This window comes from Neopsephotus bourkii, unplaced genomic scaffold (genome assembly GCF_033783945.1).
Source record: "Neopsephotus bourkii isolate Nb327-2 ecotype Australia unplaced genomic scaffold, CSIRO-AGI_Nbou_v1 NB_1797, whole genome shotgun sequence".
Lineage (NCBI taxonomy): Eukaryota > Metazoa > Chordata > Aves > Psittaciformes > Psittacidae > Neopsephotus > Neopsephotus bourkii.
This window is the reverse complement of record NW_026902270.1, coordinates 1,280,855-1,293,402: the sequence shown is the minus strand read 5'-3', so window position 1 is coordinate 1,293,402 and position 12,548 is coordinate 1,280,855. Positions and strand designations below refer to the sequence as shown.

Below are 12,548 nucleotides of genomic sequence, written 5' to 3'. Positions count from 1 at the left end.
TGAACAGGCAACCATGGGAAGTGTTGCTTTTAATGATGGCTTTTAGTTTTCAGGAAGCTTTAAGCATGCCCTTTTTTTGCTTGGCATTTTAAATCCCTTTTGGTTCATTCTGTTTGATTCCTCAGTATTTGCTTATTCTAACAAATTACAACCACTGTATTTGCCAACTGGTTTTCTTTTTCTGAAAGCTAGAAATAAAGTAGTTGCGGAACTGTTGTGGCTTCTTTGTGACTCCTGTGGTGATGTCTTTTGCTGCTAAATCTCAGAAAGCTATGGGAGCAACTTCATTTAAAATCTCAGTCATGCAAAACTTAAAAGTTGCTGGAATTTGTTTCTTTCTGTTTGGAGAGGAATAGAAAAAGCTGTAGCAACTTCAGGCCTACTACTGCATAAAACACTGGTTTCTTGTGTCTTGCGTATTTGCAAATCTAGTTATTAGCAATGCTATTTCTCATAAGCTTTTGTAGTATAGTCAAATGACTTTATATGTGTATATTTAATCAGTCAAAACATAATATTAGAGGATTTTTTATTTATTGATCGATTTTTACATTAGTTCAGGTCTTTAATTACTACCTTGTTACTTTCGGGGTGAGATGCTTCAGCTGTATTCTTAGAAACGTCACATAGGAGACTGATAAGTCAGGTCTTGATTTTTAACAGGCCATTAATAGGATGTATCTGAATCATGGATTTTCCTACGAGTTACTCAAATGTGTTAAAGAAGGGGAAGTAGTGTATTGCTGTAGGAGAAAGATGGAGTTGAATTGCAGGCAGAAGGCTGAGAAAGATGCTTCAGACTCCCTTGCAGTATCTGCACTGAATGAGAAAGAGAAGACAAACAGCCCCAAAGTCTCTTCATGGATGGTAGTAATTTAAAAAGTAAAGACATATGTGGGGATGACGCATGGAGAGACTTAAGTATATAAAAAGTTGCATCCTAATGGAATTCTCAGAAGGAATTGTTGCAGAACATTACATGAGAATGTCACCTCACAGTTTTCTGTGCTGTGTATTGAGCAAAGGAACAGGCCACTTTGTTTGAACAATGTGCCTCTTGTTTGGCTGACTTCATTAGACTGAAATTAGTGTGCTTGTTAAAAACTATGCTGGTGAATATAATGTTTAAATAAATAATATGTTTAAATAAAGCACTAAGGACTCAAGCAGCATTATCTCATTTTCTGAAATACTCTGAGAATACTTTACAACTTGAGGGTGAACACAGATATGTCCCTTCAACTTTTGTTTTCCTTGAAAAATGTCAGCAGCAATAAAGGAGTTTGGGGGTTTATTTGTTTGTTCTGGGGATTCTTTTTGATATAAACCCTTACCTATGTTCTGTTTTACAGCCGTGTTTCAAAGCATGCCATGTTGGGTATAAAAAGAAAAAGGTTTTAGTTTCCATTACAGAAAAAGCTATTCTGTAAGATCATTTAGAAACGGACATTGAAGTATACATCAAATTGTAAAACAAAGATACATTATTTCCCAAACCTCCCCCTTTCTGGTTTGGAATTTTTCATAGTTAGTTTGGCTTTTTCTCAGCCCCCCATCTTTTACCGGTGGTTGTTGCAAGCCTGCTGAGAATTGACCCAATTTTAGACTTCTGGTTTGGGGTTTTTTGGTGTCTTTTTGTTTTCTCCCTGGGACTTGATGAATGTATGGTTTCAGGTATCCATACTCAGAAGAGAAGCATGGTATTCATATTCTTCCTGACCAGCTGGAGGTGTGGGGGGGCTGTTGCTTCAAACCTTTTGTGGATACATTTGAATTGCAGATTAACTGCTTAACTAAGGCAGAGGTGTTGTTGGGGTGCCTTTATTTCTGTGATGCCTCTGGGACATCTATGATAGGCCAGATCAGAGAGCTGATGCAGGCAGTGACTGATGGGTTTTCCTCTGGGAGAGGAGGCTGTCCTGTGCCAGTTAGTTTGTGACCTAGCTTGCTTGGGCTTCAGTGGAGCACTGTAGGGGCACTGAGGCCACTAGTAGGACTGTAATGCTCTTTATAACTTGTGTGCAGTAGGACTGCACCTTTCAGAGGCTATACTATATACATTAGCATGAGCCTTTGTTATATTTTTTTTGAATTATGATTATTTGCATTCAATATTTGGGGATTATTAGGACCAGAATCTTACCAAAAGTTCATATAAGCCTAACCAAGGAATGAGACAAGCAAATACAGTAACTTTCCCCTGTCTGTTTACAGTTCAGGTATTTGTTGTAGCTAGTAACTTCTGCTGGATACCTTTTTGTCTTGTGTAGCTATTCAACATCCACAGCATCCCTTTAGTAAGAAGCTCCACAGCTTAACTGTGCAGTGTGAAGAACTACCTCCCATCATTTATTTTGATCCTAATTGCCAGCCTTCTTTGGTGCCTCCCCCTGCACTTGTCATTTCTTTACCATCTAAAGTGTCCTAGATTGATCCTTATGTGAAATTTATTTCACTACTTAGCATTTCTTGCCTTTCTTCAAAACTTTTTTTTAGGCCTTCTCCATTCTCTTTTGAGATAGAAACCGGTGGGTAGCAAACCAGCATGCAATTTTATATGTGTGGTGATGTGCTATGGTTTTGAGCTGTTAACACTCTGCTTTATCTTATTACTCTCCTTAGAGTTAACCTGCTTGCTTGGCTATTGGGATGAGCATCAAGGTGATTTTTCATTAAAACATCTTCCATAATAACAGTCTTACTCTTGGGTAATGATTGTCAGTTTGAAGGCCATCATATTACATGTTTGGCTTGTTTTGTTCCCAAAGTACCAGTGCACACTTGTCTAAGCTGAGTTTCAGTGCCCACTCCCATAAATCATAGAATCATAGAATAGTTAGGGTTGGAAAGGACCTTAAGATCACCAAGTTCCAACCCCCCTGCCATGGGCAGGGACACCTCACACTAAACCATGTCACAAAAAGCTCTGTCCAACCTGGCCTTGAACACCGCCGGGGATGGAGCATTCACAACCTCCCTGGGCAACCCATTCCAGTGCCTCACCACCCTTACAGTAAAGAATTTCCTCCTTATATCCAATCTAAACTTCCCCTGTTTAAGTTTTAACCCATTACCTCTTGTCCTGTCACTACAGTCCCTAATGAAGAGTCCCTCCCCAGCATCCCTATAGGCCCCTTTCAGAGTTCTTTTCAGTTAGTACTTTATGCTGCCATCATCACAAAATATTGTCTCGCTGCTTGAAATCTCTTATGAGCGTATCTGCAGTGTGCCTCTCAGGTGAAAGTGCTGTGAAACAGCATGGTGGAAACTGATGTTTTATTTGTATCTTTGTTTGACCACTTAGAGGCTAAAACCACTAAAGGATGTTTATTCTGTCTGCTTTGTTTCTCTGGCATCTTCTGTGTTTTCTTACACAAGGGGCCTTGCTAAAAGTGTTTAGGAGAACATGGAGCAGATGAGTGAGGGAAGAGTATCTGCAGTTCTTGTAGTTTTCCTCCAGTTCATCTGGATATTTGGTTTATTAAGTTAACAGACTTTCAAACAGGGATTATTAAAATTTGGTGGAAAGTCAGGATCTACTTACTAATCAGTCTCAGCTGTTATTGGTGAGGAGGCAAAGCTCCTGGTCCTGTTACCAGTAGCTGCTTTGCTCTGGAGTGACTATCAGAAATGGGACCCTGGCCTGTTCCTGTTGCAGAGCCATAAACAAAATTAGGCATGCAGAATTAAAAATGTAGGCCACTTAACCTGACTTAACAAGCTCTTCATTTGCTTCCTGGGAAATGAGACAAGTGGGATTCACAGACTTGAGTCAAAAAGAAATCCTGAAGAGGGATAGATCTGATGCTTGATTTAGTCCATGCTTTGCTGGACTAAATCTCATAAGAAATTTCAAGCAGTGAGACAGTATGCTGTGATGATGGTAGCATAAAGTACTCACTGTAAAGAACTGTAGAAAGGATTTATGGGCACGGGCACTGAAACTCAGCTTAGACAAGTGTGCAGTGATACTTTGGGAGCAAACAAGCCAAGCATAATATGATGGCCTTTAAACTGACAATCACTACCCAAGAGTAAGACTGTTATTATGGAAGATGTTTTAATGAAAAATCACCTTGATGCTCATCCCAATAGCCAAGCAAGTAGGTTAACTCTAAGGAGTGTAATAAGATAAAGCAGAGTGTTAACAGCTCAAAACAGCCCTTGAGATAAGTGGCCAGGATTGGCACTTAATAGCTTTCTTGAAGACAGTTATTTGCCTCTTCCATATGCTATGGAGTGCTTTGCCTTTCTCTTTATACATAGCTGTTGGCACTGTGTTACCTCATCTGCTTCTTACTTTCTTTGGGATGTGAAAGATCTAGGTTAGGCTTCCTCAGGTGGAGAACAGTGCCTTATGCCCTGAAGTGCAACTAGTCCACTCTTCTACTTATATTCAAGCTGTGCCATTATGATGAAAGAATAAGGCAAGAGTAAGTGAGCAAAAGGGGCCTGACAAGTAGTGCAGTCAGATAAACTATGTGCCAAGAGTGTGGAAGAAATACAGTTTTCAGTCTCTGCTTAGAGTGCTCTATGAGTTATGTCGTAGCTGTTGATCAAAGGAGGAGAGATTACCCAAACACTTCCTACTTGCTGGAGGACTGGACTGTAGGCACTGATCTGTCACAGAATTGGTGGGTGCCTTTGCAGGCATCTGTTTTATTGCTGTGCTTTGCGCTGAACTCCGTGCTGCATGTTTTATCTATGGAGTGCTTTAAATAGACTGGGCCTTTCAGAGGATTTCAGTGTAGGGAAACACATGTCGAAATGCCAGGTGGAGCTGGGTTACTGAGCCTCCCAGTGTGGGCATAGGCAGTGCCAGGAATTTAATACAAAAAGGATGGACTAGATGACTGGGCAAGGGTTTTTCTCCATTAAAACAACTGTGTTTCACCTTTAGGTTTCCCTGTAGCTAACTTGCAGCTGTAGGTCAGGACGTGACTATCCTTAGTTCCATTGTATGGATGAAAAAGACCAAATTGACTTACTTGACCAGATAAAGGGTGACTGGTATGTCTGTGCCTTTCTCTGCCGACATCTAGGCCAGAAGAGCACAGGCTAGTTTTTCCCCTCTTGGAAAGTTTTAGAATGGAATGTCTGGATATTGTTACAGACTCTCTAATTTGTAACTTCTTGGAAAATAAAACCTTGTGTTTAAATGCAGAGTGTCCCATCTACTGTGTTTAAATGCACAGTATGTTATCCACTGTGTTTAAATTAAGAGTGTACTATCTACTGTGTAAGAAGTATTTTGTGCCTTACCCTCTGAAAAGCATAATTGTAGGTCCTTTGTGCTATGTCTTTTATAATGTAGGTCGTAAAGTTTCTTTTTTCAGTTTGATAACACAAGATGGTCAGGATTTTTTGGTTATAAACGCTGCTTCTGAGGGGGAAGGAGGGGAGATAAAGCAGGTACAGTATTAACTACTTATTTCTGACTAAAGAGAATGTTTTACATCATGATATATATTTCAGTGTTTTTGTCATTAGGTTGTTGAAGACTATGCTGGAAGATGGCAGGTTCCTTTGCCTCAGCTTCAGGTGCTTCAGACGGCGCTCTGTTGTTTCACATCTGCCTGTGTGTCATTCCCAGCTGAATGTGAGCACGTACAATACGTATTGAGTAGCCTAGCTTTGTAAGTATATCATTTTTTTTCAGTTAGTATTATTTCATTTACAATATAGATTGTGTTACTTGTATAATAGCAGTAGAGTCTCAGAGAACCTCAGAGTTTAAGGGCAGTTTTACAAGTGATGTAGTGACACGGAACACAGAATTGCTAACTGAGGATGAAAACACAAAAATTTACTCTTTTTGGTGTCCTTGTTAAATATTCAAGTTAGGCATTACAATGTTGTGTCCCAAAGGTTTTCTGACAAAATGAATAATGGAAGGAAATAAGTGATCACAATACAGACTTCTTTTGGGGAGAATCTTATTTTGGTGTATTTGAAGACCAATCTTTTTGACAGTACATAACTATAAATTTATCTGAAGTTTTTGCTGTTCTACCTCTAGTGATTTAATAAGCTAAGTATTTGTTAATTTCTTGTAGTGTTTAAGGAGTGAATCCATTTAAAAATGGATGTTTATATCTGAGTCATCAAAATGCCTATGGGAATGACTTGTTATGCAGTTAACTGACCAAAAGTCATATTCAGCTTGAAAAACTGCAGAATATTAGGTCAAAAATCTTGCTATAATCTCAGTTTTCTTAATGCATTGGTGGTTTTCCCACATGAAGGCTGAAAGCTCAGGCTAATGATGAGTGCATCAGTTAACGTCCCATTTTTTCCTTGCTCTGAAAACCCACTTTTCAGGTTTCAAAACCTCACCGTTGAATGGAAGCAAAAGAAATCTTTAGGCAAGTTAGATACACTTAGCAGTGTACTTTATCTTCTCTCAGCAAATGGGGACAAAGGCCTAAAAGCTAGCTTTATATTTTGAGTTTGGTTTGAGCAAATCAGATATATTTGTCCAGCTGGTTAAATTGCTTTCTTGTTGAGCAGTGGTTTCAAATACAGCTCTGTATCTTAGTTCAGCCTTTTGCGTGGGAATGTCTTGCTGTCACCTCATCGATTCATCAGAAGTGAATGCTCTCCTAGTCTTCCTCTCTTCCTTTACTTGGGAGGAGTGCATTGCTTATTCTTTCCACTGTTTTTGAGTTATTAGTACTGATTATGTAGGAGTAAAGTCTTTATTCTGTACATTTACAGTGTATACGCTACCTTTAAGTGTTGGTGAGACTTCACCAAAGAGATTTACTGGTTGTTTGTGTGCGTGAAACTATTTGATGTGGGAGTCTTCATGGAATCATAGACCACAATTATAAAATGACTAGCAGTTGGATTAAAACAGGGTGACCTCTCTTTTTTATTCACTGCTATTTTTTTTGAGAGGAAACCTCATGAAGTTCAAGCTGTGCTTCTATATACTTTTAAATAGCAATGCTTGGAAGGGAAAAATAGCAGAAATTCAAGTATTTGTTGCATGTCGGATGGCTACATTCTGATAATGTAGAAATGAATTGGTGACTGAATTCCTGTCACCCTTTTCTGTCTTGGTTTGTGGAGCTGGGTTTACTCACTAAGATTTTCTTCCATTCTAGAATGCCAGCTTAGTTTGTCTTCTGACTTTGGTTCACTGGCGTACTTTTGCATGTGATACCATGAAGGAATGCTGGGGCTTAGTAGTTGCAGTTACCTGGGAATCCTTAACTCAAATGTCTTCTGAAAATTTGGTGTATATTAAGCCTTAGTTCTTGGACAACAAAAATCTGCCTGACTGCATTGTCATACTGGAGTAAAATTGCCTTGGTAACCAGACAATAAGCTACTAACAGCAATGACTGTTGCACTTCCACTACTTAGTAGCCTTGCTTCGCGTCAAATGAGGCAGCATGTTGGTTAAGAACCATTAATGTCAGGGGTTTTAATAATTATGCCAACACGCAAATGTTCTTGGGCAATGTTCTGATGCCCATAATATCAAAATAGCAATGTGATAACTCTATAAGCACCTTTATTCTGAATGAGTGGATGCAAATATGAATATGCAGTGCTGCAGACTATTTTAAGATAGCTGGGCCAAGCTGGAATTGACTGTAGTAATTTTAACTCGAAGACTGGTCATAAGGAAATAAGAAATATTTTGATAGCTTCCTTTATTCGGCTGATCAGAGTGTGGAACAGGTACATTGACAGGGAAAAAGACTAGTTTATACTTGTTCACTATTAATTCCCAGATCATTTGTCCTTTGCAAGGTTCTATTCTCTTTATTCAAACAAAGCGAATAAAAAAGGATGCATGCATGACTAGCTATAACTAGTTTTGTCTTATCTAAGTTCCAGTCTGGCTGCTCTCCAGATCACGACATGACTCATGTCTGACCTTTCCCGAGAGTCAAGTGTGCTACAAAACTTTGTTTATCAACATGAAATGAGATAATGGTTTTCAGAACCAAGTACATATTTGGATACTGGTTGCTTTTTCAGGCCATATTTGAGTTGAGAGTCAAGGACCGAATCTGGAGCAAAATCCCATCATTGAGCATAATGGATTTGTATCTTAAATTTTCCAGGTCTGTTCTAGGCATAGCTTATCACGGGTTAGGAAAAAAAATTACTGCAGCATAATGTAAAGGAAACCTAATTTCATTACACATTTGCATTATTCCCATGCAAAACTTCCTTTTGTTCATGTGGATGTTAAGATTGTTTAATGCACAGTATTTCTGAGGATGTTGAGAGGAAAAATTGCCTTCAATCTGCTCTTTAACTTCTGAATTAGCTTTATTAAAAATGAAACGTGTTGTTCTTCAGGAATGCTCTGGGTGTTATCTTCAAATATATTTAGGTTTTACTTATTCACTGATAACTGCAGTGAATTCAATTGTTCTGTAAGAGTTCCTTGTCCAGCTGTTCATGAAAATCTGCCTTTTGTTTTAAAAGCTTTTGGAACAGAAGATTAAATACTTTAGTCAGAAAGGAAATTGCCATCAGCAGGATCTTGACTCAAAAACTTGAGGTTGGAAGAATGCTGGAATCTCTTTCAGGAGTCATCTTTCACCTTCTCCCCCTCTGCCTCATAATTCTCCTTCTTCATTTGGGAAAAAGATGTCTAGAGGAATCTTAAAGAAAATTATGCATGTTTTCTGTTCTGAGACCAAAGCCTTTGCTGTTCAGTCCTGTTTCTACAGTGCCCTAGATGCACAGTATTTCTTTTGGTATTCTTTCAGTACTGCCTTTCCCTCTGAGGATTGCTTAGTTATTGCCTGCTGCTCATGACTTTCTCAACCAGCAATTGCAGGTTTAGTGCAGCACTTGGTTGTTACCGTTTCCCAATAAAAGTTAAAATTTCTTAGAATCTTAATAGGTGCACTGGAGCCATCTGCAGATCCATGAGATCCAACTACCTAGTTTTTGACTGAATTGACTGAGTTGTAAGTATGTTTCTGCAAGTGAAGATCTAAATTGATTTGAGCTTTTGAAAGCTATTTTTTACCAACCAACCTCTCTGATTCTGCCATCAGGATTGTTTGTGTCAGTCACTTTATTAAAAGTAATACCTAAATTAAGTACCTAGATACACTTTTTAAGATGCTCAAACATTAAGGCCACAGGTCGGTTTGCATCTAGGCTGCTGTTGAAAGGATCAGTCCTGCCTTCTGCTTTATCTGCTGCTGGTTTTGAGGCAACACTTGTGAATTCATGTTGCTGCACATAGACCTTACTTGCTTAAGAGCTTGGTGGTGGTAACACTGAAGTTTTATCAATTCATTTGAATGCCGTACAGAAGACGAATGTAGTTCCATTTGCTTATTTGCACAAAAGCTCTCTCTTCAAAAGCTTTTTCTAGAAATACAGAATTAATGGCAAAAGGCTTTTATTGGGAAATATTAAATAAATAGCACCTTTCAACCTGCATCTTCACAGAGAGACTTCAGTCAAGACAGGTTGAAATGGAATAGAATGTGTTAGTAGAAAGTGCTTAATGCAATTGAAAATATGAATTCTTGGGAATCAGCATTCACATCAAGTTACTAGTCCTTGAATGTAACTCCATATTAACTGTGTCCTGTAGACATTCTACAGTAGCCCTCTTTCTTTCTCAAAATTGCTGCATATGTGACAACTGCTTGGGCTTTTCAGGAACGTTCACTTTTGGAATGGTGAATGGGGAGCAGCAGTATGAAGCACATAAGAGCTCTTGAGGGAGAAGATCGGGCAGGTACCATGAGTCTAAAGGTCCTGAAATTATGAACAAGGTGTGGCAGAAGGGGTTTTAAGTTGTGCTTAAATATAAACTGTTGTATTGTATTTGCAACTTGATGCCTGATGAAAAATGTGTTTGAGGTGTGTGTGGGGAAGTCTTAACTGCCAAAATCCAGCACAAAATATCAGACCAACGTAAAGTTCTTGAAATATGAGTTGATTTAGAGAGTGTGGGCATTAGCCAAGTGTTTTAGAGTAACTTTGGCATGGTCACAGCTCTAGAACTTACTCAAGTCCTAATTTTGGTTTTAGTGCTGTGAAAAGTAATAGACTTACAGTAGTTTCATTTTTCGAATGATCATTTGTAGTTTGACTTGTCACTACTTCTGTTTTTTAGGAGTTTTTTTGAATTGCTGCTGTTCTTTGGGAAGGATGAGTTCTATGAAGATCCTTTGAAAGATATTTTAGGTTCAATCCAGGTAGTGTTGCCTACTTTCATGTAAACCTTTAATACTGTTTTGCTACATGTAAAGATAGCTTTTGTGGATAGATAACCTCGAGGAAACATGCCATTATAGTGAAATAAGGTAGCTGGTTTCCTTACATTTTTACCTCTCCAAAAAAGAGGGAAGGGTATTTGAAGGGAAAGCCATTCATTCTTATATTTATTGTCAGTATTGCTATTTGAATCTATTTGGACAAAGTAAAGTGTACTTCTCTTTGTAATAACATTCTTGTTCGAGGCAGATTTTGGGTGTTTGCCATCTAAAAGAGGGAAGCTTTGCTTGTTTATACTAATTAGAGCTTAATGCAATCCAGTGTTGCACACTGGTTGGTGACATGAAACCTCAAGTTTCCCTCTGTGGTTTTAAACAGTTAAATTTAATGAATTCTTCAGGTCAGCATAAACTTGCATTGATTGAAACTGTTTTTGCTGGATTGGGACAATGTTTTGTATGGCTATATAAAACTACATAAGGTAAATGAACCTGGATTTAAAGAATTGCACTTCTTTTTGCCAGGTAAGTTGTTTGGGAATGTTTTTTTTGACCTGAACCGATTCACTGCATGGGAACACAAACACTTTGTGTCACGGTGAGAAAAAATTTTGTTATAGGGCAAGAAAAGATGAACAACAGGATTCTTCCATCTGTTAGTACTGGTCATGGATCTGCAGTTTAAGAAATAGCTATCCCTTTGTTATTTTTATGTTGATACCTGCTTGTTACGGCTGCTACAAATTAATGTGCCAACACTACTTACCTTAATTATCAAACCAGCAGCCATTATGTGTTGGATTAGAACTAGTGGAAGAATGGGGTCAAGGAATTGGCTTAGCAGCCTCAGGAATGAGTAGGGTCTCTTGCCTAAGAGTAATGGGACATTTTGGCAGGCCTACAATAAGCACTTCAAAAACTTTCTCATGAACAAGAGACGTAAGCCAAAAGGGTGATGTGTAACACTTTCTCCTCTGTGCTTTTGTCTTACAATTCTCAATTGCCTTTTAAGCAGTGAATGTATTAAAATAGATGTTTACACAATTTTCTATATAAGAATTTCTGAATCAGTTGTGTAATCAAACCAATTCAGTTACTTAATGCATTCCTTACCTTCAAATCTACTCATCCGAATACAAAAGGAAAAACCGAGTTGAAGCTAAAAGAATTTATGTAAAAAAAGCCTGTGTGAAGTTCATTGCATGTGCATAGAAGCCATTCTTCAGCTGCATTTTATTTTTGTTTTAAAATCAGATAGCTTTTGTGATTAAAATTCTACTGTTGGTTAACATTGAAGTTGACACTTTTACCAGCAAATGTAAGGTGCGTGGAGGGATGGGGAGAACTTGGCATATATGAAAATCAATGATGGCTAAAACACATTGGATTATTTTAAGCAGGCATAATTTCTATTACGTAGAGATTTGGAGAAAAGTGGTTGCTTGAGGGCTGGTGACTCACATGGCTTAATTCAGTTTTTCTCTTGTAGAATTCAGACACCATCACTGAATCACAAATCCAATGGCAACATGTCTAAATCTGCACAGGCTAGCATGAGGTGAAGACTTCAACAGTGTATGCCAGTAATACCTCCTAATTCCAGGAAAGGCAGTTTTGCATTGTTATGCAAATGGGAGGCTCTTGCATTTTGGCTTCTACAGTTCTATATTACTGTTTTTAGAGAGTATAAATCATTGCTTTAGGGCTTTGTGTAGGCCTGGTCAATGAAAGATTGTGTGGCTGAGGAAATACTAAAACATGCTTGGATTTTCTTGTATCTTTTGGATGACCTAACTATTTTTAAACAACTTTTGGGTGGTTTTTTTTTTTCCTTTCTAATGATTTTTCTTTTTACATGTAGGAATGTCAGAACCTTCTCAGTAGATACCGAAATATGAACCTGGAACTAGTAACTCGAATCATCCGAGATGGTGGACCATGGGAGGATCCTGTATTACAAGCAATTCTTAAAGCAAAGCCTGTGTCGCAGGAATTAGGTACTTCATATGCCATGTTACTTTTTTAGAGTACAGAAAATGGGTTGAATTATGCTTTTATGATATTAGGGTCAGGTTGTTGTCACCTGCATTGCACATAACTGTTTTTCTGTAGTAAAATGTACAGGTCCCTTTTTTATTTGAAAGAAAACTAATTTCTTTGCTAGTAATTTAAGTCTACTTTTACAGTGTAAAGGAGGCTACTGAGCAATTACTCTAGGAAATGAGTTTACCAAATATAGCTAAACTGAAAGAGCATGGAGAGTGACTTGACCTCAGTTAGGCTACTAAAATAGCATGATCAAGGGAGGACCTGATGTCTATTCCTGTATTTGTGGTC

At 38.2% G+C, this 12,548-nt stretch overlaps 1 protein-coding gene across 5 annotated transcripts in view; it reads left to right on the top strand.

The window, feature by feature from the left end:
• Window positions 1-12,548, top strand: part of ZNF654 (zinc finger protein 654) — a 38,322-nt gene that overhangs the window by 6,765 nt on the left and 19,009 nt on the right. Inside the window, exons 2-4 of one of the 5 annotated variants that reach the window (XM_061342574.1) lie at window positions 5,491-5,636; window positions 10,112-10,193; window positions 12,073-12,208. In XM_061342574.1, the coding sequence (XP_061198558.1) occupies window positions 5,491-5,636; window positions 10,112-10,193; window positions 12,073-12,208 (364 nt within the window). Of the gene's footprint in view, window positions 1-5,475; window positions 5,637-9,649; window positions 9,768-10,111; window positions 10,194-12,072; window positions 12,209-12,548 lie in introns of those variants that run through there. The other 4 variants (XM_061342575.1, XM_061342576.1, XM_061342577.1 and 1 more) reach the window with 4 other exon arrangements.